This window comes from Coregonus lavaretus (genome assembly GCF_964263955.1).
Source record: "Coregonus lavaretus genome assembly, chromosome: 9".
Lineage (NCBI taxonomy): Eukaryota > Metazoa > Chordata > Actinopteri > Salmoniformes > Salmonidae > Coregonus > Coregonus lavaretus.
In genome coordinates this window covers 19,093,512-19,119,439 of record NC_139996.1, presented here as the reverse complement: position 1 = coordinate 19,119,439, position 25,928 = coordinate 19,093,512, and the positions used below count along the sequence as shown (strand labels likewise).

At 41.7% G+C, this 25,928-nt stretch overlaps 2 protein-coding genes across 3 annotated transcripts in view; one reads left to right on the top strand and one right to left on the bottom strand.

Annotated features, from left to right (window-relative positions):
* Window positions 1–3,853, bottom strand: part of LOC311134888 (vesicular glutamate transporter 3-like) — a gene marked incomplete at its 5' end in the record, with an annotated part of 41,600 nt that extends 37,747 nt beyond the window's left edge. Inside the window, one exon of the mRNA XM_084168653.1 lies at window positions 3,753–3,853. Coding sequence (XP_084024779.1) covers window positions 3,753–3,853 — 101 coding nt within the window. The remainder of the gene's footprint in view (window positions 1–3,752) is intronic.
* An 11,627-nt stretch (window positions 3,854–15,480) lies between these two features.
* bmal2 (basic helix-loop-helix ARNT like 2) overlaps window positions 15,481–25,928 on the top strand; it is a 47,414-nt gene continuing 36,966 nt past the window's right edge. For both annotated transcript variants that reach the window (XM_084169041.1, XM_084169040.1), the window contains exon 1: window positions 15,481–15,613. In XM_084169041.1, coding sequence (XP_084025167.1) covers window positions 15,556–15,613 — 58 coding nt within the window. In that variant the 5' untranslated portion in view covers window positions 15,481–15,555. The remainder of the gene's footprint in view (window positions 15,614–25,928) is intronic.

The window sequence follows — 25,928 nt, the reverse complement described above, 5'->3', positions numbered from 1 at the left end:
CTTTTTTTCATTTACGGATAGCCAGAGGCACACTCCAACACTCAGACCTCATTTACAAATGAAGCATTTGTGTTTAGTGAGTCTGCCAGTTTAGAGGCAGTAGGGATGACTACGTGTTCTTTTGATAAGTGTGTGAATTATACCTTTTTCCTGTCCTGCAAAGCTTTCGAAATGTAACAAGTACTTTTGGGTATCAGGGAAAATGTATGAGAGTAAAAAGTACATATTTTCTTTAGGAATGTAGTGAAGTAAAAGTTGTAAAAAAATATATAAATAGTACAGATTCCACAAAAAAATACTTAATTAAAAAGTATGGGTTCATCAAGGGTTCTTCTAAGATCCTCAAAGTTCTTCGAAGAACCTTAGGGTTCTTGGCACTGAAAATTGCCCCAAAAGGTTCTTCCAAGAACCCCATAGAAGGTGGGGTTCATCGAGGAACCTCCTTAGTTGGTGGGGGTTCTTGCAGGAAGCTAACTGCCCAACTGAAACATTTGAATTTGAAAGGACAGCAGGTGCAGGCACTTAACTGAAACATTTAAAGATCTCCTCAATTTAAGGTGTTATGGATACAGGTATCCTGTGTGTGTTTTTGTGTTTTTCCTCTCCTTCTGCCCTAATCACAGGTGTCCTTTATGTTCCTGATTGGTGGTCGTTGGGGTGTCCCACCTGTCCGACATCCGTTTGGCTGCTGATTGCCGAGGTGGACCAATCAGTGGACATTCCTCTGTATTGCACCACCTGTTTCTGGTTTTTCACTTACACCTCCCATTGTTTTAAAAGCCAGTCAGTTGTGTTTGTTGGAAGAGACTATTTTCTGTATGTGAGTATGGATACTGTGGTGTCCTGTGTTTTGTGTACGCGCTCATTTGCTGGTTACTCTGTTTGGAAACTTTGTTGTGTGTTTCTGGGAAAAGGGGGATTTAAGCAAGTTGCCCTTGGGCATACATTACCCGTAGGAAGAAAATTGTCTAAAAACACTAGTTAGACCTGAGCGGACCACCCACTGTAATTTTTGTATGATTAGCAGTAGCTTAGCGGTTCTTGAGGCAGGCAAGATCAGTTTAGTTTTTTTTTTTTACACTATTGTTTCATTTCTTGGGTCCTGCTCAGCCCTTTTTCCCAAACCTTTACCGTGTGTTAAAAATAAACATCTTGTGTTTGACGGTAATTTATGGTTGTCGGTGTATTTTTTTTGTTCTCACTGTTTCCATGTCATGATTCTAATTTGCATGAATTATGTTACGGGTCTCTGTTCCATCCACCCTAGACTTTTAAAGCCACAGGGTTCATAACAGAAGGTGAGGTTTGTCCCTTGTACGATCTAAATTGATATTGTTTTATGATGATACCATCTATCTTTTCATATTTGTGCAAATCTTTCTAAAACAGTAAATGGACACAATTCAATGGATATCAATCAACAAAGAGGTAAGAATATGTAGGCTTTAAGAATATGTTGAAGGCTAGCTGTATTGGGTGCAGATGACTGAACTGCTCACTTTTGTGTCTGTGTCTGCAGGTATACAGATGAGGAGGCATACAAAGGTATGTCAGTTACTAATGGTATGTTACACAGATCACACTTACCATTCTCCCTTTTCTCTTCAATTAAAATCCCATAGGCCTCTACATTATGGACAAGGTATGTGTATGAAAACCATTATCAAAACAGTTTTTTTCATTCACATTCACCACAAAAACCAAGGTATGAATACTGTCGTGCATGTTTTGTTAATCATCTGTATAATTACTATTTTTGGGATTCACAGACTTCACCCTCCCTACACCTCTAATGAATATAACAGGAAACCTGTTCGATCACCATGCACTGCAAAATCATTCTGGCTATGGATACGGAGAACATCAACACATTAACGTCAACGTTATGTGTAATAATAGGGGAGGGGGGTAATTCAAAAATTAACCCCAAAAATGTTATTCAATGGGTTCTTCAAGGATTCATCAAAAGGGATTATTTTAAGAACCCTTTTAAAGGGTTCTTCGAATAGGTTATAGGGGTTCCCCCACAGTTTCAATTTGAAGAACCCCTAAAGGATACTCTAGGAACCTTTTTCTTTTTAGAGTGTAGTACTTTTACTTAGTTACTTTACACAACTGTGTCTATGACTGAGTTGTCATACAGAACAGAAGATGTATTTGTGTTTTATTGTTCAATGTCATTATCTCGCAACCTTTTTTGTACCAAGGAAAGCTTATATTTAAAGAAGGTATTACGAACGGACTAAAACAGTGTCAGTTAACAGACGGACTGGCCAGCAACATTCTAGAGAGACCCTATTGAGAGAAGCATGTCATTCCGTGTGATTTTTTTTTTTTCAGACTAACGTCTCATAGGAAAGATTATTTTTTTGGGATTTAGCGCAGTTTGGTAGAAAATGCCTGGTCATTTCTGGACTGTGTCAAATGAAGTGTTAAGTTAATTATTGAATGGAAATTATTTCTGTTTTTATGATACTCACTTTATAGTCAGGCTATAATTGATTCATAAGACAAAATTGAAAGAGTGATTAACTGGATCCATAATATATAACTCGATAAATAATGTAGTCTGTCCCAGAGCAATCTGGAATACCCTCTTGAAAAAACAAACAGGTTTCATCTGAAAATGAGATTAAGCCTAATGATTCATTCTGCTCATGCTTAATTCCTATTTTCCTCTCTTGGTCTCTCTGGATTCACATTTCTTTAGTTTCACCTGCTAGTATTGATTTTAGCAGTTTGGTGGAATAGCATTTTCCCACGGCATGGATCCTTGTAGACTTTAATGAAACATTTCATTTAGCCTTTTCCCGGTGTTTGTACAGTGTTTCAAATTAAACTGATGTAAATGTATGACATAAAATAGAAAGTAAGCTGACCACAGATGGACACAATTGGAATGAAAACACATTTTCAGTGTACTGATATTACAATCCTTAGATACATGAAAATAGCTTGTTGGATAAATATGTCCAGTTCACCTTCTTTATACAATTTCGTATTGGAGATTCTGAAATAATCAATCAACTGTTCACACTGTTTGGCTTTCTCTTGTTCTATTTCAGACTGCACAGTGAGCATTCTGGCTCTCAACATGCAAAATTCCCTTTCACAGGAAATTGCCCACTTACTCGGTTTATCTATTTTAAGACAACAATCTACCTCTTATGTGGAAGTTCCATATTCATCGTCCTCCCCTTGTGAAATATGTATCATAATGTCTTAAAATAAAACCTGGGACTACGTCACTGGGATTGCCTGGCAAGCAAAATAATCAAATATTTAGTTATCTCTGGGATCTCTGGGTACAGTACATGGTGAGCTTCATGTTCTGCCTCTAAGGCTCTTCAATCCTCCTGGTCCCCACCACTGGCTTTGTTAATAGATTATAGAATTTTGATCAAATGATCTATGTTTGGGATTATAGCACTACAATGTTTACCAGTGAATATACTGATTTTTTTATTCTAGCCTATAGGACTATAATTTGGATTAGAACTTTGACCAAGCTATATAAAGATCCTTAAATACAATAAGATAACTAAGATACAATACCTACAAGTACACCGAAATAGTATCTTACAACACACTTATGTGAAATTATCAGATCTATTGCTATAAGTAGATATCAAACCTGCACTGTGCCGCGCTTTCACCCCCATTGAGTCACACACATCTCTCAGTCAGAGAGTAGGGATTCACACCTATACAATCCCAGTTCCCCCATCACTTCCAGACAGTCCCAGACTCACCTCTGCAGGTTCCCCAGACCGTCTCCTACTGTATTCTTCACCTCCTCCTTCCCTGGTTTCAGAACCCGCTCCTTCAGCCCTGAAAACCCCCCAAAAGGCATTCTCCCCCGCTTCTCCCTGTCCTGTTCCCTCTCTTTATTTCACAGGCGTATGTCTCTCCCCCTATTTCTTGCACACTTTGCTCTGAAAAAGACAAAAAAAATCTGCTAGATGTGGATGCTCATCCTTCCTGAGTTCTTATGCGCCATGGGGCTGGATCCTCCTTTGTGTGGTGCCACGGGTCCCTCAGACGTTCCTCAGATGTGAAATGGGCTTATGCTGTCTGCTCCTCTCTGGCGATACCAGGGGATCAGACTGGGAGACAAGGGGGTGATGAGCACAATGAGGAATGGCTAGGCGGAGGTGGAGGCTGGTCGTGTTCAGGCTAAGGGTGTGCAGATGGCACCAGATAGGTCCAAGGCACCAGATAGAACTCCTAGCATTGCATGGGTCACGTCACGTCACGTCACCTCCAGAAGGTTCAGTGGGAGAGAGATACTGGGAGGGAGGGAGGGAGGGAGGGAGGGAGGGAGGGAGGGTGAAAGAGTACAGTCCATCACCTCAGTATCTTGGCATGGTGAGCTGTGTGTGGGTAGGTGGAGTAGGACTGAACAGCCCCCTTTGCATTCCTCGCCTTCTGATAGCTCCACCACTCATTGCGTGGAGGGGCGGGGGTACCTGTCTGCCTCCCCTCCTAAAGTCCACCCCCGTTCCCTCATTAGCTCACAGCCCTTCAGCCCCACCTCCTCAGCCAACCATGTTCATCTGATACTAACCCAGTGGATGAATGATTAAATATTGACAAGCCGCATTCAAAGAGAGACAAGAGTAGCGTGGCTGCTGTGGTGAAAGATGTGCGCAGGTGAAACGTAAGACTCAACTATAATCATGTTCCCGGTACACCACTCCCATTCTTTGGCAGCTTTTCCATTGGACTATCATTTGGATTAGCTGTCAGCAGCAACAGAGCTGTGAGCTATTCAGACAGAGATACTGTAGCTAGCCATCGCCAGTGTCATACTACTCTGCAGGTATACACTTACCGGCATGTGGATCTATTCAGCCACACCAAATGACACCTTTATGGGGGTTTCCCTAACTACATGCTTATTTAACTGGTACGGGCAAGCCCCACTAGCCCACCTTTTTCCAGTGTGACTCTCTTTATTTGCCGGGTCATTAAATATGCATGGGGATATTGAGATTTTACAAATGAATCAGTAGACTGCTGGGTGGTGCACTGAGCTCTAGACTCTGTTTTACTGATGTGTTGCTCCAGAGTGATGGCCTGGGGCAGTGCTGCTACTTCACTAGTCTGTGAGCTCCATAAATAAACTGTGGCGCCGGCTCCCTAGTGGCCTCTCTCTCAATAAATATGGTGCTTCATAGTGCCCAGTTATCAGTGTAACAGGCAGGGATGAGATGAAGCCTGTTTTCCTTTATTTGTCTGCATGTAAATGCATGTATTGTAGAGTATGTACTATCAAATCAAATCAAACTTTATTTGTCACATGCGCCGAATACAACAGGTGTAGACCTTACCGTGAAATGCTTACTTACAAGCCCTTAACCAACAATGCAGTTCAAGAAAGACTTAAGAAAATATTTACCAAATAAACTAAAGTAAAAAATTATAAAAAGTAACACAATAAATTAACAATAACGAGGCTATATACAGGGGGTACCGGTACCGAGTCAATGTGTGGGGGTACAGGTTAGTCAAGGTAATTTGTACATGTAGGTAGGGGTAAAGTGACTATGCATAGATAATAGACAGCGGGTGGGGGGGGGGTGTCAATGTAAATAGTCTGGGTGGCCATTTGATTAATTGTTCAGCAGTCTTATGGCTTGGGGGGGAAAGCTGTTAAGGAGCCTTTTGGTCGTAGACTTGGCGCAGAGAGAACAGTCTATGACTTCGGTGACTGGAGTCTTTGACACATTTTTGGGCTTTCCTCTGACACCACCTAATATATAGGTCCTGGATGGAAGGAAGCTTGGCCCAAGTGATGTACTGGGCCATACGTACTACCCTCTGTAGCGCCTTACGGTCAGATGCCGAGCAGTTGTCATACCAGGCAGTGAGGCAACCGGTCAGGATGCTCTCGATGGTGCAGTTGTATAACTTTTTGAGGATCTGGAGACCCATGCCAAATCTTTTCTGTCTCCTGAGGGGGAAAAGGTGTTGTCGTGCCCTCTTCAGGACTGTCTTGGTGTGTTTAGACCATGATAGTTTGTTGGTGATGTGGACACCAAGGAACTTGAAACTCTCGACCCGCTCCACTACAGCCCTGTCGATGTTAATGGGGGCGTGTTCGGCCCTCCTTTTCCTGTAGTCCACGATCAGATCCTTTGTCTTGCTCACATTGAGGGAGAGGTTCTCGTCCTGGCACCTGGCATTCATATACTATGAATGTATATGTTGATACTCACACTGTGTGTGTGTGTGTGTGTGTGTGTGTGTGTGTGTGTGTGTGTGTCTGTGTGTGTTGTGAAAATGCCCTGCACCAACTTTTTCTGCCAGGACCCACTATCCAGACCCTCCAGTTCGGTGGCAAGAACATTTAGTCTAAGAGGAAATTAGGGAATTCTGGCTTTTGTTTTCCTTGAGGTGGAGTTGATACTAATTTAAATCAGTATGTTGATGGAGATGCTATCTGGGATGACATGATGATATGTGGTTGTAGTTTCATGTGTTGGGTCATTGATAGGGCCATAAAACTAGGGCCTGGAGCGTTGTCTCACATCAGATAAAGCAATGACTCTTCATGTTTGCATTGATGTTCATTTGAGATGCGTCATGTTAAAATGATTCCACCTGTCAGAGACAATGGGGCCCGGAGTGTACATTGAAATCCATTGGGGTTCTTCTTTACATTTTCAGGAAAAGCCGTGCCTACCATCTAGTGGTTAGAAGGAGGTACAGGCCCAGACCATATCTATAATGAACCTATTGCTAAGTCTATAAAGGCTTTATAAACCCTTTATAAACCGTTAATAAAAGGTGCATGATTTAAAGTGGTTTTCTAACCAATATTGCTTCACCTCTTTGTTAATAATTCCAGAGAGAAAAGAGAAGCTGAAGGAGGAAGGAAATTAGAGACTGTGTGTGTGTGTGTGTGTGTGTGTGTGTGTGTGTGTGTGTGTGTGTGTGTGTGTGTGAGTGTGTGACTATTGAATTTGGATAGTATGTCTGCCTATTTCCATGTTAAAGCCTCAGCCCTCCATTCAAGATACCTCAAGTTGAAATCCATCAAAACATGTGCTGGATGAATGTGGAGGGCGTTGGAGCTGTTGATGGTGGATCATGGACAGCCATAGCTAGACCAATGCCTCACTGTTGAACAGGATCATTTCTAGGAATATTCTAATGGGGGGACCAAGAACCAGTCATGGGTGGCCATGGAAAATCTGCAAATTGTATCAGAAATAGCATTTAAAATTGGCACACAAGGGTACCCAATCATATATCAGGAGGGGCTGGTGCCACCCCGGCCCCCCTTCTGGTACCTCCCCTGCTGTTGAGTACATAACCGTATACAATAGAATAGATCACCTGCTGTAGGCGGTTGTCACTAGTTACCACAGCCACAAAGTTAAAATGGGCTATATTGTAATAATTTATGAAAACAAAAATCTGCTTTTTGGTCTTAATTTAAGGTTAGGCATAAGGTTAGCAGTATGGTTAGGGTTAGGTTTAAAATCAGATTTTAAGAAGATACATTTGAGAAATAGGAGGGGTTTATGACTTTGTGGCTGTGGTAGTGACGACCGCTGTAGGCTACATGGACTCTAACAGCTCCATGAAATCAGCGGCATTAAGCAACATTAATGGGTCTAAATCGATCAAAAAGCTTCAAAATAAAAGTCCTCCGTTACTTGAACACAAGATCGCAAATTGTAGTATATTTTTCCTGTTTCAAGAAGCGTTATTTTTCTCTGATCCTACCCTCTCTTTTCCATGCTATTTTAGTAGGTATTGAGGCTTACTGTTGAGTTCTAGTGGTTATTTAAGTGATAATAATATAATCTGCCATTTAGCAGACGCTTTTATCCAAAGCGACTTACAGTCATGTGTGCATACATTTTTACGAATGGGTGGTCCCGGGGATCGAACCCACTACCCTGGCGTTACAAGCGCCATGCTCTACCAATTGAGCTACAGAGAAGCCAGTGTTTGGAGGATATATTGGAATGGGTGTTGTTAGGCCCGAGCCCAAGTCGAGGGCCGGAAAACTGTGCCAACATATCCTCCAAACACCAGCTTCGAAGGTATTATCACTTTTATACAACGGGTTAACAACATATTAAAATAATGAATGACATATTTTCCTTAAAAATGTTATTTTATTGAATTTATTCATACTATTTCATCCTTCCACAAGATAAAGACCCGACACAAATATAGGGTTGCTACCCAAGCCAGCTGGTCATTTGTTCGGTTCCCAGTCGTTCAGTCTTTTTGTTCTGTATCTATGGACGCGACCCAGTCGTTCGTTCTAACTGTTCCATTGCCATACTGGCTGCCAACGTTCTTATCCCTTGCTTGCTAGCTAGCCAACTATGGCTAACTTACAGTCATGTCAAACAGTGCAGCCAGAATAACAAAGAAGTAGCTGCTTTTATATTTGTTTAGTGACATTTATTTGGATACATCCATAACAATGAGCTAATGATGCGCGATTTCATCTGGCATAGATTATTTTATCTCTCGTCAGGACACTGTTGTTCAAGAGCTAGCCAACAACACAGCTAACACAATCACTTCAAACTGAAGCTGGAAAGTTCAAACTAGCTGCACTTCATTTCGTTTTACCTGTTTTCTATTGATAGTTCTTTGTATATATCCATAAAAATTATGCTGAATCATGATTTCGACTAGCTGAGAAAGGCTGCCTACCTGTCTGTCTCACCCCGACTCCCGACACGTTCATTGCTATGGGACAGCTGGAGATCGAAATTGAATATTGAAACAATGTTGTAAATGTCGACCAGACAGCAAGGCTTATACAAATCTCTGCTGTTGAAAACTAAATGTTAATCTAAAAGAAATGTGAGATAATGTCTAGATGCTTTTAATCTTGGAGATCAAGTTTATAAATTGCCTGGCTGGGCTGATGAGAGAGTGGATTCTAAATATAAAACTATGATTAGGCCCCATGGTCGGCACGCCCATTAGGCAGGATTAGGCAGCCGCCTAGAGCAGCGGTTAGACAAGGGTGGCATTTTGACAACCGTTTCGTTGCAAACAAGACACTCTGGTTTGACATTGGAAAAATATGGTAAGAATGTCTATTATGCTGTCCATTCTTCCCTGAAACTTATATTTTCATTATCCAGCTTTCTTTTGAGACTTTTTCAGAGCGAAATTTTCTCTGGATTGCAAGCTGTTTTTCCCCAATCAACACACAGAAATATACAAAAGGAATTTAATAGAGACATTGGTGATATTGGTGTAATCAGATTGAAAATATTAGAATATGTTATTGACATTGAACTGATTATATAGCCTACCAGATGTGTTAACATTTTTGTTTAATTTGCCTATGAATTGGGCCACTATTATGTTCTGCCAACTATTAGCGGAGAGAAAAATTGGCCCGAGGCCAAACCTATGGGGGACCCCTGCTGTACACTAGCCTATTCTAGTTTAGCAAGGCTAGGAGGTGTGCAGAATTTCTTGTCTCGCCTAGGGTGGCAGAACGTCCAGGGCCGGGCTTGTTATGAGCATAATGTATTGGGTGCATGTGCATGGGAGGTCCCTTACCGGAAGAAATTAAATCTACTGGGCTAAATGAAATAAAATATGCAATCAGTAAATGTTCAAAAACGTAATTAATGTTATGTTAATAAGGTGACATCGAAATGTGTATTAAAAAACAATGTTAAATATTAATGAGCTGAAATTTAATTAATTTTTGAAAGTTCAATAGTCTTCTGGAATAATAGTTTCCATTTCCATTGCACTAGATGGCGCTGTCACCCATGCTGCGCCCAGTAAGGGGTCTGTGGATTCAGAAACAAAGTTAATGCTCTCGAAAGGAATCAATGGATTGGTAGTTACATTTACATTTTAGTCATTTAGCAGACGCTCTTATCCAGAGCGACTTACAGTTAGTGCAAACATTATTTTATTTTTATTTTTTCATACCGGCCCCCCGTGGGAAACGAACCCACAACCCTGGCGTTGCAAACGCCATGCTCTACCAACTCAGCTACATCCCTGCCGGCCATTCCCTTCCCTACCCTGGACGAATTGTGCGCCACCCCATGGGTCTCCTGGTCACATCAGAGCCTGGATTCGAACCAGGATCTCTAGTGACCACTGCGCCACTCGGGAGAATAGTAGTTGTGCTGTACATTGTTATAAACAGTTATGTTACACTGCTATAGACTGTTATTGACGGTTATGGACACATATAACATTATAAATCGTTATTACATTGTTAAAACAACAGACCTACACTGTGCAGGTCTTTAACTTTTTCAAATAAATATTTGTGTGGAAAGTTTACATCAATTGGACAGACAGCACATGTATCTGATTAATTATTACATGGTTCAAAAGTGTTGGGTAGAAATGTGGGTAGAAATAAGAAAATAGTGTCTGTATTCACCAGTGACCTATTATAATACAATGTATAATGTAAAGTTAAAATAAAATAATGACAAGCACATCTTGTTCTTTTTTCATTCTTGTTTTATTCAGAAAATAATTCATTTATTCTATTCATTTATTCAATAATTGATTTATTCAGGGTAACTTGGTTATCATAGCATTGAGATCTGCCTCTGGGACCAAACGGACTTCTGTATTACTGAATCAATATACCAACTATGTACCCAGCCATACAGAGACAGAACAATACAGTATTGGAACAATATCATAGTATCTGTCGTGGAACTATTATTTTCAATGTTCAAATCCAGAAATGGAAAAGGGTTCATGTACCGCAAAATATAGAGAAATACGGAAATGTAAACACCTTCCCCACTCAATGATGAGCTCTGTACTTACTGTAAAAGTATTCAGGATGCTGTCCAATAGTGTATGATCAGAGGGAAAGAATATGCATAAAATTAAAATGCTCCATCATTTTTGCCAATGCAAAAATCAAAGTTCCAGAGTGCGAAATCTGCTACTTTTAGAGTTATAATCCAAATTGTATGTATTAACAACAGAGTGAATGTGGAAATGGATTCAAAGTGTTCAACCTCTGCTGGTGATTTGCAGGATGTGCAAGTAAAAGGAGGGCTGTGATTGGTTACAATGCCTACTATGCCAATTTCTCTGTTAAAAATGGGCCATAAGATCCCACTCTGGTTAATAGAATTAACAGAACAGTAGAAAATAGCTGTATAGTGCTGTAAAAGAGGTCTCCATTGAAAATTGCTATTTTTGTCAGCGGTGGCCGTAGCTTTTCGCTGAAAATAGACCATAATGATGCAAATCTTCATGATATGACACAGATCCTATTAGAACAGTCTCTGAGGATTCCAAATCACACCCTTTATTGGAGACAACTTACAGTGCATTCGGAAAGTATTCAGACCCCTTGACTTTTTCCACATTTTGTTACGTTACAGCCTTATTCTAAAATTGATAAAATCTAATTTTTCCTCATCAATCTACACCCAACACCCCATAATGACAAAAGCAAAAACAGATTTTAACATTTTTTTGAAAATGTATTACAAAACAAATGAAAAAATAAACACCTTATTTACATAAGTATTCAGAGCCTTTGCTATGAGACTCTAAATTGAGCTCAGGTGCATCCTGTTTCCATTGATCATCCTTGAGATGTTTCTACAACTTGATTGGAGTCCACCGGTGGTAAATTCAATTGATTGGACATGATTTGGAAAGGCACACACCTGTCTTTAATAAGGTCCCACAGTTGACAGTGCATGTCAGAGCAAAAACCAAGCCATGAGGTCGAAGGAATTGTCCGTAGAGCTCCGAGACAGGATTGTGTCGAGGCATAGATCTTGGGAAGGGTACCAAAAAATGTCTGCAGCATTGAAGGTCCCCGAGAACACAATGGCCTCCATCATCCTTAAATGGTAGAAGTTTGGAACCACCAAGACTCTTCCTAGAGCTGGCCGCTCTGCCAAACTAAGCAATCTGGGGAGAAGGACCTTGGTCAGGGAGGTGACCAAGAACCCGATGGTTCTGCAGCACTCCATCAATCAGGCCTTTATGGTAGAGTGGCCAGACGGAAGCCATTCCTCAGTAAAAGGCACATGACAGCCCACTTGGAGTTTGCCAAAAGGCACCTAAAGACTCTCAGACCAGGAAAAACAAGATTCTCTGGTCTGATGAAACCAAGATTGAACTCTTTGGCCTGAATGCCAAGGGTCACATCTGGAGGAAACCTGGCACCATCCCTACGGTGAAGCATGTTGGTGGCAGCGTCATATGCTGTGGGGATGTTTTTCAGTGGCAGGGACTGGGAGACTAGTCAGGATCGAGGGAAAGATTAACGAAACAAAGTACTGAGAGATCCTTGATGAAAACCTGCTCCAGAGCGCTCAGGACCTCAGACTGGGGCGAAGATTCACCTTCCAACAGGACAACAACCCTAAGCACACAGCCAAGTAACGCAGGAGTGGCTTCGGGACAAGTCTATGAATGTCCTTGAGTGGCCCAGCCAGAGCCCGGACTTGAACCCGATCAAACATCTCTGGAGACACCTGAAAATAGCTGTGCAGCGACGCTCCCCATCCAACCTGACAGAGCTTGAGAGGATCTGCAGAGAGGAATGGGAGAAACTCCCCAAATACAGGTGTGCCAAGCTTGTAGTGTCATACCCAAGAAGACTCAAGGCTGTAATCACTGCCAAAGGTGCTTCAACAAAGTACTGAGTAAAGGGTCTGAATACTTATGCAAATGTGATATTTCGTTGTTGTTTTTTTATACATTTGCAACAAAAAAATAATAAACTGTTTTTGCTTCGTCATTATGGGGTATTGTGTGTAGATTGATGAGGGGAAAAAACTATTTAATCCATTTTAGAATAAGGCTGTGACGTAACAAAATGTGGAAAAATTCAAGGGGTCTGAATACTTTTCCGAATGCACATACAGTGAGGGGAAAAAAATATTTGATCCCCTGCTGATTTTGTACATTTGGCCACTGACAAAGAAATGATCAGTCTATAATTTTAATGGTAGGTTTATTTGAACAGTGAGAGACAGAATAACAACAAAAAAATCCAGAAAAACGCATGTCAAAAATGTTATAAATTGATTTGCATTTTAATGAGGGAAATAAGTATTTGACCCCTCTGCAAAACATGACTTAGTACTTGGTGACAAAACCCTTGTTGGCAATCACAGAGGTCAGATGTTTCTTGTAGTTGGCCACCAGGTTTGCACACATCTCAGGAGGGATTTTGTTCCACTCCTCTTTGCAGATATTCTCCAAGTCATTAAAGTTTCGAGGCTGACGTTTGGCAACTCAAACCTTCAGCTCCCTCCACAGATTTACTATGGGATTAAGGTCTGGAGACTGGCTAGGCCACTCCAGGACCTTAATGTGCTTCTTCTTGAGCCACTCCTTTGTTGCCTTGGCCGTGTGTTTTGGGTCATTGTCATGCTGGAATAGCCATCCACGACCCATTTTCAATGCCCTGGCTGAGGGAAGGAGGTTCTCACCCAAGATTTGATGGTACATGGCCCCGTCCATCGTCTCTTTGATGCTGTGAAGTTGTCCTGTCCCCTTAGCAGAAAAACACCCCCAAAGCATAATGTTTCCACCTCCATGTTTGACGGTGGGGATGGTGTTCTTGGGGTCATAGGCAGCATTCCTCCTCCTCCAAACACGGTGAGTTGAGTTGATGCCAAAGAGCTCGATTTTGGTCTCATCTGACCACAACACTTTCACCCAGTTCTCCTCTGAATCATTCAGATGTTCATTGGCAAACTTCAGACGGCCCTGTATATGTGCTTTCTTGAGCAGGGGGACCTTGCGGGCGCTGCAGGATTTCAGTCCTTCATGGCGTAGTGTGTTACCAATTGTTTTCTTGGTGACTATGGTCCCAGCTGCCTTGAGATCATTGACAATTTCCTCCCGTGTAGTTCTGGGCTGATTCCTCACCGTTCTCATGATCATTGCAACTCCACGAGGTGAGATCTTGCATGGAGCCCCAGGCCGTGGGAGATTGACAGTTCTTTTGTGTTTCTTCCATTTGCGAATAATCGCACCAACTGTTGTCACCTTCTCACCAAGCTGCTTGGTGATGGTCTTGTAGCCCATTCCAGCCTTGTGTAGGTCTACAATCTTGTCCCTGACATCCTTGGAGAGCTCTTTGGTCTTGGCCATGGTGGAGAGTTTGGAATCTGATTGATTGATTGCTTCTGTGGACAGGTGTCTTTTATACAGGTAACAAGCTGAGATTAGGAGCACTCCCTTTAAGAGTGTGCTCCTAATCTCAGCTCGTTACCTGTATAAAATACACTTTTTTTTCTGGATTTTTGTTGTTGTTATTCTGTCTCTCACTGTTCAAATAAACCTACCATTAAAATTATAGACTGATCATTTCTTTGTCAGTGGGCAAACGTACAAAATCAGCAGGGGATCAAATACTTTTTTCCCTCACTGTAGAACGAACAGTACAGTAGCAAATAGCTGTAGAGTGCTATGCCTTCTTTAGTTTAAATGGTACAGAAGCAAACATGTGTAGACTAATCAACCAATCACATTTATTTTATAAAGCTCTTCAAAGTGCTTTACAGATACTCAGCCAAAAACACAAAAGAGCAAGCAATGCAGAAACACACTGGCTAAGAAAAACTCCTCAGAAGGCAGGAACCTATGAAGAAGTATAGGGCAATCTTTGTTTATTGATTTCAATAATATATTGGGGGTTTTTCTTCAATAAATGTATGTTTAAGTCACTTTAAACTTTGTGATTTTAAATCAGAAATATATCCTTTAAGTCAAGTTTAAAAAAATTCAGAGGGTCTTTTATTTGGAAATGTAGCCTGTATGATCACTTGACCTTAATGTCGCTAGGTTCGTTCAGCCATCCCTTTGGGAAAAATGAATGCGGAAAGAATAACATGTTTACACAGGCTTAGGAGAGTTTATACGTTATGTTCTATGACATAATACCGTCAGTTAACATTACCTTTTTGAATTATGAATATTTTATGTGTTTTTTATTATTACATACATTATTCAAAATTCACAAAAAGTTACGTTAGCTGTTTAAAGATTATGTCATAGAACAAAACGTATAAGATCTCCGAAGTCTGTGTTTACCACAGTCCTTAGTTTTGGTGTTTATAATTTTTTTATTACAAAAACGCCATTAATTTGCCTCATAGGCTTGGTCCAACGAACCATGGCAGAGTTATCGCATATAAAAAGATGCCAATACTATTTCTCTCTCTCACCCAGGCTTGGTAAGATAATGCGTGAAGAGCCGTCCTTTTTTTTAATGGGTCATTTGAGTGCAGTGATGCCTACCATACTAAACCATCTTTGGCCGGACGGTGGGTGGAGGCTGTGCGTCTCCTCTTCCGCATTTTCACGGATTTGTAGTCTACGTTGTGCCCCGATTACACCGTGTACTTTCCTCTCACGTTTTTGTGTCCGCGATCCCTCCACTCTTGGAAGAATAAATCAGTCAATTATACAACACACTCTGCCCCCCCCTTCCTCCCTCCTAAGCTACGTCTCCAACACAACATACTAGCCAATACTACCGCCTTATCCACATGCATTGGAGTCCTGGGCCCCGGCGTACCGGCTCCAGCCATGTCGGCAAGGAATGCAGCGGCTGGCGGCGGTGACAGAGCGACAGGGGAACCGACAGGTAAATTACTACCCTACAGGACACCCACTATACCTGGTTGCTTCTACTGGTGTTATTCTTTCGGCCTGTGTCGACTCGCAAGTGATTGCCCGTTCTAAAGTGGCGGCAGAGGGTAATGGGGAACTATGCAAATGTCTCAATGATTGGCCAAAGCTCCTCTGCGCCCTATCCAAAACTAGGTCAGTAGATCAGTCGAGCAAGCTTACACTACGGTATTCCTGTTGACAATGTAGCCAAATTAGTCGGCTAGTTAGCTACTGTGTATCGCCGTCGAGGTTTAGGAATACTGTCGGCAACTGTAGCAAGAACACACGTCTAATAATGCATGTTTCCTTGAATAGCTTAGCATAGTGCGCTATAGCCTACCGTGGTCGGGCTATGTTATGCTATGTTATTCCATAGTAGCCTATAGGCCTCTTGTCAACGTTAGATCCGAAATCTGCTACAATTCTGAATAAGCGATAAAAAATGATGTAGGCTATTATGATTTGGGGGTATTTTTTCTAAAGATACGCTGCATCATTTAGGAATATATGCATGTGATTCATACGCCTAAAGTTATACTTTTCATTTGATGGGCCTACATATAGGCCTATGCTATTTATCTGTACATCGAAAGGCTATCCCAAAAACTATAGCCTCATATTTAGGCCGTAGCCTAAATGGTATGGCTACTTTTTGTCTTTGATTGCTACAAATGTAGAAAATCCAACAGTTTTGGGTTGCATTTTGTGTTCGTGACTTGCCCAAAATGGTGTGATTATATCACTGCCATTATTGAAGTGTTAACTGAAGATGGCCTACTTTGTTTCAGTTACCGTTAACAAACAGTCCAATAACGAGTGTAACATTTATATTGGAGGAAACACAACTTTTTCAATCGTTATTGTATGCCTGATGACTGCGGTAAACATATAGCCTAGTGGTTGTGCAACCATAGTGCACTAGTGGCCTAAATTGCCCTATAGGCTATTTGTTGATAATACTTTTTTAAAACATGTATTTGGCTAAATATATTATTTTAGGCCTAAACATAAATATGAGGCAAAGATAAAATAACTTTTCAAAATGTTTAGGCCCCTAATATATATGAATATACACACACACACATTCTTCAAATCACCAAAACAAAATACAGTTTTTAAGGATTAGAGAAAATAATGTTAGCATGGCCTGTATTTGAAATGTATTAAAAACTATGTTTTTCGTCATCTATATATTAGAAACAATTCCCTGTGTTCGACTATTTCATTTCATAAAGATGTTCCTTGTCTGTGTGTTATGGGCAGGCTGAGGTGTGCCAGTTATACAATAGGCCTATCTAGGTCAAACAGCAACACTTCTAGGCCTGGCTATCTTGTGCTCTCTCCCCTCAGGCTAGTTTCAGTAAGTGTCGTGCATTTATTTACAGAACTAAAACATTGTTTAGGCAACAATTTAAAACATTCATATCCTCTAAAACTGTGGTTTTGTTGACAAAGTTGTGTGGTGAATATGTTAGACGAAGAGAAATCTGCCGCTTGGCCTGTCAGAGTAGCCTACATCATATCAAGTCTCATGGAGCCATTTTGCCTCCATAACAATGGCTCAGAACCATAATGGATGCTTGCACACACTGCACATGCTTTATCATTCAGCTATAGATACACACACACAGTCCTTGAGACCTAGGGCTCTATTTTCGGCTGCTGCTAAGGAGGTGCAAGTGTCAAGCGCACGTTAGTTTGAAATGTTGTCATCTAAAAACTGCCACACTGGCATTTTTCCAGCCTTAACGTCAGGTTCGGCAATTTACCTATCCAACATCAGCTCACTTCCGCTGAGGTGGGAGGGGTGACAATATTCAAGATGTGTCCTTAAAAACAAGGGCAAAAGTGAAAATGTCATGCAGCGCTAATGTGGAGTTATATAAAAAGGTCTTAACGGTAACGCAGTTGATAATGGCATGGCTTTTGAGAGCGGAAGCACAGCCTATCCAGCCATGACTCGCAGTGCCCATGGAAGGAGAGATGTGCCTTTTGTGCCGGTGAATCTCATATTTAGAAACATGAAAAAACCGACTGGTTTCTCCCCATTTAGTTTAATTTGATTAAAAACCAAGCATAGCCTACCCTCCCCTTAATCAATGTTGGTTTAGCAGCATTGCATAGTTGTCTTTTTATCCTGGCCATTTATATCCAAGTAGCCTATGAATAAAAGGGTCTGAGTGCTTTGAAATACACTACATGACCAAAAGTATGTGGACACCTGCTCGTTGAACATCTCATTCCAAAAGCATGGGCATTAATATGGAGTTGGTCCCCCCTTTGCTGCTATAACAGCCTCCACTCTTATGGGAAGGCTTTCCACTAGATGTTGGAACATTGCTGCAGGGACTTGCTTCCAAGAGCATTAGTAAGGTCCTGCACTGATGTTGGGCGATTATTTTTACATTTACATCATTTAGCAGACGCTCTTATCCAGAGCGACTTACAAATTGGTGCATTCAACTTATGATAGCCTGTGGGACAACCAACTTTTTTTTAAATGGGTGGTGGGGGAAGAAGGATTACTTTATACTATTCCAAGTATTCCTTAAAGTGGTAGGGATTATGCCTCGCTCGCAGTTGGCGTTCCAATTCATCCCAAAGGTGTTCGATGGGGTTGAGGTCAGGGCTCTGCGCAGGCCAGTCAAGTTCTTCCACACCCATTTCAACAAAATATTTCTGTATGGTCCTCGCTTTGTGCACGGGGGCATTGTCATGCTGAAACAGGAAAGGGCCTTCCCCAAATTGTTGCCACAAAGTTGGAAGCACAGAATTGTCTAAAATGTAATTTGTTAAGATTTCCCTTCACTGGAACTAAGGGGCCTAGCCTGAACCATGTAAAACAGCCCCAGACCATTATTCCTCCTCCACCAAACTTTACAGTTGGCACTATGCATTGGGGCAGGTAGCGTTTTCCTGGCATCCGCCAAACCCAGATTTGTCCATTGGACTGCCAGATGGTGAAGCGTAATTCATCATTCCAGAGAACGCATTTCCACTGCTCCAGAGTCCAATGGTGGCAAGCTTTACACCACTCCAGCAGACGCTTTGCATTACGCTGCTCGGCCATGGAAACCCATTTCGTGAAGCTCCAGATGAATAGTTATTTTGCTGAGGTTGCTTCCAGAGGCAGTTTGAAACTCGGTAGTGAGTGTTGCAACCGAGGACAGATGATTTTTAAGCGCTACGCGCTTCAGCACTCGGCGGTCCCATTCTGTGAGCTTGTGTGGCCTACCACTTCGCGGCTGAGCTGTTATTGCTCCTAAACATTTCCACTTCACAATAACAGCACTTACAGTTGACCGGGGAATCTCTAGCAATGACTTGTTGGAAAGGGGCCATCCTATGACGGTGCCACGTTGAAACTCACTGAGCTCTTCAGTAAAGCCATTCTACTGCCAATGTTTGTCTATGGAGATTGCATGGCAGTCCTCCTATAATGCCATATCAACTGCGTTTTTTTTTCTTTCTGCTTCTCACATTGGCAACAATACAATTGACAGGAGCTTATTATTTTGTATAAAAAGTGCTGAAATTGTCAGTGCCTTGAATTGAAAATATACTTCACATCCTAAAACATACACACCTATGCCTACATCCGTACTTCATTTAGCTTGTTCAAGTGTCCATCCCCATCTCCAAAGAGTACCTCCGCTCTTCCAAATGTATTTATTTTAGGAGAAGTGCGATGTGTTAAGACATGTAGGATAGGCTAGGCTTGTTGAAGCCAATTACAACAATGTTGACTGCCAACACTCAACATAGGCTATTGCGCAAACTGGAATATATATATTATTATTTTTTTTTACTGTTGCTATTACTTGTTACTGTAGCCTATGCTATTTAATAAACTGTAGTATCAATCCACAATGGACCAGGAGGAGAATATTCCGAACCCCCAGCCGAATTGGTTGATGACAATGAAAAGACTGTCAATAACCTGAAGAACTTGAGACATACGCATACAGTGTTAAGCCATGGAACGAGTTGATTGGCCAGTGAGTGGCCAAGCCCTAGTCACATCTACGACTTGTTTATTAATCAAAACCCAGCCCTTTTGCGCCACCGCCAGCTATTGCCCTCACAATACCGGCTGTGAAAATAGCAATAATGTTCCTGACACCCCCCCCCCCCTGACCTAGAGCACTACCGCTAGCGCTTAGATTTACCATCACGTTAGGTTTGTTAAAATAGAGCCCGTAATCTTTAGACAAGGTTAAAACTACCCTCTGTCAGTAGCTGGTCAGACGGTAAAGGAAGGTATTGTTTTCATAGCCTTACAAAGGCATATGACAGGGAATACAACTGTAGGTATAAACACAGACTATCTAAGACCTTGGTCCTGTGAATAATTGGGGCTAAAAAAGCTTTTGGTTACGTGACGATGAACCTTTAATAGAAGTAAGTCAAGTGAATTGGGGTGTTTTTGCAATTCTTTGGCTCTGGCTATCCATTAAATCTATGGTATCGTTTTCATACGCTCTTGCTGGCCACACTGATGCCCACAGATGGAATCTGAGAGGGTGGTCAGGGTCGTATTAATTTGGTTCCAATTGGAAGGAGGACTGAAACAGGAAGAGACTCTCTAAGCTTGACCAATAGAAAGAGCTTGTTTTCCTTTTCTTTACAAAACATTTTCCTACGGTGTGCCCTAATGAAAATCTAATATTATTACTCATTTGTTTTCAAGGCACATTCTAGTTTTGATGCTTCTAAAGTAACTATAATAATTAATCGATCAGTGATTAGTAGTGATTAGTGATCCCCATGATATATAGCCATGTCGATCAAGATTTGTCTTTACTGATGAATGATGAAGGCTGATATTGATTTTATAATGTATTGCAATAAACATTAAATCCTTTAACTCTTCTATTGTCTATGTGGGAGTAATGCCATGTCCCCTGGAGAGAACCTTGGACTTGCATTAAAGGCCCAGCCTCGTTTTGTTAGACTTCAGTGCGGCTTTTGACATGATCGATCGTAGTCTGCTGCTGGAAAAACGTGTGTTATGGCTTTACATTCCCTGCTATATTGTGGATAAAGAGTTACCTGTCTAACAGAACACAGAGTGTGTTCTTTAATGGAAGCCTCTCCAACATAATCCAGGTAGAATCAGGAATTCCCCAGGGCAGCGGTCTAGGCCCCTTACTTTTTTTCAATCTTTACTAACAACATGCCACTGGCTTTGAGTAAAGCCTGTGTCTGTATGTATAATATAATAATAATAATAATATGCCATTTAGCAGACGCTTTTATCCAAAGCGACTTAGTCATGCGTGCATACTTTTTTTTTTGTGTATGGGTGGTCCCGGGGATCGAACCCACTACCTTGGCGTTACAAGCGCCGTGCTCTACCAGTTGATGACTCAACACTATACATGTCAGCTTCTAACAGAGAAGTCGTTTTTTTGTGTTCAGTTGCCCTTTTTTAAATTAAACTCTTTATGACAACATATGGATACAGTGGGGCCTGGAATTAGTGCATCCCTTGATAAAGATGACCATGCTTCAATTCGGCTGGCGCCTAGCCGAACTCAGCTAGCCAAACCGAACGAGTGTGCTCACATACTCCCTTAAAAGACCTTTGCTTGAAAAACGAGAAAAAAGCGGCAATAATACTGTTTGTCTATTTTGAGATGCTGTAGCCAGTATCACTTCCTCAAAGTAGTCAGAATTAATCTAAAATAACTCAAGAAATCTGTCATTAATTTTGACGTTTTTGCAGACGAGATCTTAGTCGAGCAATTTTACATCTAACTAAGATGTTTGGTGCAGTATCTTTCTATGAATAACTGTGCATGAAAACTAGTCGTCTCTCGTTGAATGACAACAAAGACTTTATTGAAGAATCCCTACTGTTGATCAATCACCGAAGGGGTGTAGATTTCTGCTCTGAACTTCAGCTTGCCTCCAGAAAAAAGTGTGTGCCCGAACAGCCGAAAAACCCTCAACGAAGTCCAAAAGCCGAAAATCCCTCACCCTCAAAGACGTAATAAAATGTTGTCATAGTATATGCACAAACTCTACCGTTTCGGCTGGGAAGCATGCGGAAGCCTTTAAGGTCAACGGCATCATGAACTTTACCAAGTACCAGGATGTTTTAGCCAAAAACCTGGTTGCCTCTGCCAGGAGGCTAAAACTGGGCCGCAAGTGAATCTTTCAGCAAGACAAGAACCCGTAAAAGTATGGAGAAAAAAATTAATACAAAATAAATAAAAATGTATGCACTCACTAACTGTAAGTTGCTCTGGATAAGAGCGTCTGCTAAATGACTAAAATGTAAATGTAAAAATCCATAAAAATGGTTAATTGACCACAAATCTCAGTCTCCAGACCTGAACCCCATTGAAAACCTGTGGTTTGAATAGAAGAGGGCAGTCCATAAGAGCAGACGAAGGATATCAAGGATTTGGAAAGATTCTGTGTAGAGGAATGGTCTAAGATCACTCCCAATGTGTTCTCCAATCTCATAAAACATTTGAGAAAAAGGGTCAATGTCGTTATCCTCGCAAGGGGAAGGTGCTGGAGTATTGAAAACAGGGGATCCAATAATTTTGACCCATATCTTTTTTAGATTTGTTTTGTATTTCTTGTTAAACAATATCTTTCTCTGAGTAATTGTATTAGTATAAAATCAAGTTTTAAATTTTTTTACGCATACAATATAGCTCAGTATTTGTATTTTTAAATAGAATTTTGAGGTAACAGCACCTGGTATTCCCAGGCGGTCTCCCATCCCAACCTGGTCTCGTAGCATTTCGTATTATTCTGTACGTAAATCTAAGATGCCCCATTTAGTATGATATGTTAAGTTTCGGATGGTATGTATTAATTTGTGGATGTCCATCACTATTTCGTATGTTATGAATTACAATTCGTATTATATGTTAAGTATTTGCAAAACGTACAATATGTTAAAACATTTCTAAATGTACAATATGTTACGAATTAGCAAATGTATGATATGTTACGAATTCTAGCTAGGTGGCTAGCGTTAGCTAGGCTAGGGGTTAAGTTTAGGAGTTTAAATGGTTAGGGAAATGGTTAGCTAACATGCTAATAAGTACAGTAGTTGCAAAGTAGCTAAAAATAAGTAAGTGGTTGATAATTAGCAAAAATGTGTCACGAACCGGCTCAAGTTCGTAACAAAAGGGAGACACGTGGAGACAAGGAATACTTAAAGTATATATTTATTAACTAAAGTAAACTAACTCAAATAACAATGGGGTGTGTAATCAGTCATCAGTAGTGTAAGTGAGTGTTTGCTTGCATAAATGTAATATGGAAAAGTGTTGAGAGGTGCCAAAGCAAACAACCAAAAAGGCCACAAAAATACCACAACCAAAGTCAAAGTATCTGCCTGGAGAGAGTCTCTTTCATGAATGTGGAAGAGGTCCATTTTATGCTGGGACACACCCGGCCCAGGTGTTTCCCATGTAGCTGACGACCCTCCCAACTCCGCCCACCGGCATCCTAATAAGGAAACAAGAGCAAAGAGAGAATACGGCAGACAGAGTGGGAGGGTCGTCACACCCCCCCCCCCCATAAGACCGGGGACCAACAAGGACCCCGGACCAACGTACCAGCCCCTGCGTCCCAAACCGACAAATTGTACATGTTCACACCTACCCTTGCCCCCCCATCATCCTCCTCTCCAGACCTCAGCAACCTTTGCACAGGAAGCAACCTTTAAGAGGAAAGAAGAACACAAGACTAGGAAGGGACAAACAGGAAAGATAGAACATGACAAAATCAAACAATGGTCGGTCACATCAATATTCATGAACAGGGCGCACGAGAGAGCGCATCAGCAATCACGTTATCAGTCCCCCGGATGTGCCGCACATCTAGATGGAAGGATTGTAAAAATAAACACCATCTCATTATCCTCTGATTAGGGCACCTCATGGACCTCAAAAAGGTGAGAGGGTTATGGTCGGTGTAGACCACAATAGGTACTACACCCGACCCAACATACACTTCAAAGTGTTGTAGCGCCCATATAAGTGCTAATGCTTATTTTTCAATGACCGAATAGTTCAACTGATAATGGTTAAACTTTTTGGAAAAGAAACTAACAGGCCTCTCAACCCCAGCCACATCTGCTTGCAGCAAAACTGCACCCGCCCCCACATGACTAGCATCCACCTGCAAGGTAAATGACAAATCCACACGAGGAGCAGCCAGTACCGGAGTTGAAGTAAGCAACCTCTTTGCATCTTCGAAAGCCTGTTGACAATGAGAAGACCAAACGTACACAGCCTTAGCTTTCAGCAAACCTGTCAAGGGAGCGACCACAGTAGAGAAGTTCCTACAAAAACCACGATAATACCCAATCATTCCCAAGAAACGCATCAGTTCCTTTTTAGTAGCTGGTAGTGGAAAAGCATCAATAGCTACCACTTTAGCCCGAACAGGACGCACTTCACCCTGCCCAACCACCTTTCCAAGGTATGTAACAGTCGCCTGAGCAAACTCACATTTAGCCAAATTTATCGTGAGGCGACCCGCAGCCAGACGTCCAAACAAGGCTTGAATACGGGACAGATGTTCCTCCCAAGTATCTGCATATATCACTACATCGTCCAGATAAACAGCGCACCCGGCCAGACCAGAGACAACCCTGTTCATAAGTCGCTGAAAAGTGGCAGGCGCATTACGCAGTCCGAAACTCATAACCGAATACGAGTACAGACCAAAAGGTGTAATAAAGGCAGAGATTTCACGTGCCCTACTCGTCAGTGGCACCTGCCAATAGCCCTTTAACAGGTCAAATTTGCTCACAAACTTAGCTGTGCCGACTTGATCAACGCAGTCCTCCATCCGAGGAAGAGGAAATGAATCCGGCTTAGTGACATCGTTTACCTTACGGTAGTCCGTACAAAATCTATTTGTTCCATCCGATTTACTGACCAAGATACAGGGAGAAGCCCAACTGGAGAAAGAAGGCTCTGCTATTTTACTCTCCAGCATGTACCGGACCTCAGCATCCAGACAACGCAGTTTCTCTGAAGAAACTCTATAGAACCGTTGACGAATGGGGTCAGCATCTCCAATGTCAATATCATGTTCTATTAAGTTTGTACGTGTAGGTGTATCAGAAAACAACCCTGGAAATCTCCGAATCAAACCAACTATCTCTTTCCGCCCATCAACAGGTAGATGAGTAAGAAGGCTATCTAAAATCTCCAGTGTCTCTGAATTTTTCAATCTACCCTGCAGTATGCAATCGTCGGGACCAGAAACATCTTCCTGCTCCTGCACAGACCAAGCATGACCAGAACTCTTGGAATAAACAGTATCAGCCAAAAGAACAGCCTTACCGTCCTCTGTAGACTCCCACTGTTCAGTCTCAGAGGAACGTGCATAATAGGGTTTTAACAAATTTACATGGCACAGTTGGTGTGCTTTCCTCCGTTCTGGAGTGGCAACTAGATAATTTTGCTCAGTGTACTGGCGCACCACTGTATATGGACCTTGAAACTTGGCTTGAAAAGGAGAACCAACAATTGGCAGCAGAGCCAGAACCTGATCACCTGGACTAAACTGACGAGGCTCAGCTCGGCGATCATATATGCTCTTCATCCTGTCCTGTGAAGATGATAGCTTCTCTTTAGCCATTTCACCAGCGGCATACAAGCGTCGCCGAAAATCACCCACATATGATAACAGGGACTGAGGAGGCTCGGGAGACTTCCAGTCATCCTGGAGAACAGATAAAAGCCCACGCACCCGATGTCCAAACACTAGGTCATTTGGGCTAAAACCCGTGCTCTCCTGTGAAACCTCCCTAGCAGCTAACAATAACCAAGGCAACCCCTCCTCCCAATCCTTTTCCATCTCAGTACAATAAGCTCTCAACAAAGACTTAAGTGTTTGATGGAAACGTTCCAGTGCTCCTTGACTTTGGGCATGATAGGCGCTAGACAAGTTGTGTTTAATATGGAGTTGTTGGAGAACCTGACCAAAGAGATTAGAGGTGAAATTAGATCCTTGATCACTTTGAATGACCTTAGGGATTCCAAACAGTGAGAGAAACTGAGTCAAAGCTTTTAACACAGCCTTAGTCGTGATAGACCGGAGAGGATAGGCAGCAGGAAACCTAGTGGTCTGACACATCACAGTCAACAAATAATTACTACCCTTTCTAGAACGAGGCAGAGGACCAACACAATCAATAATCAAATACTCAAAAGGTTTACTGAGTACAGGAATAGGGAACAGTGGTACCGGCTTAATAGCTTGATTAGGTTTACCAGTTAATTGACAGGTGTGACAAGTTTTGA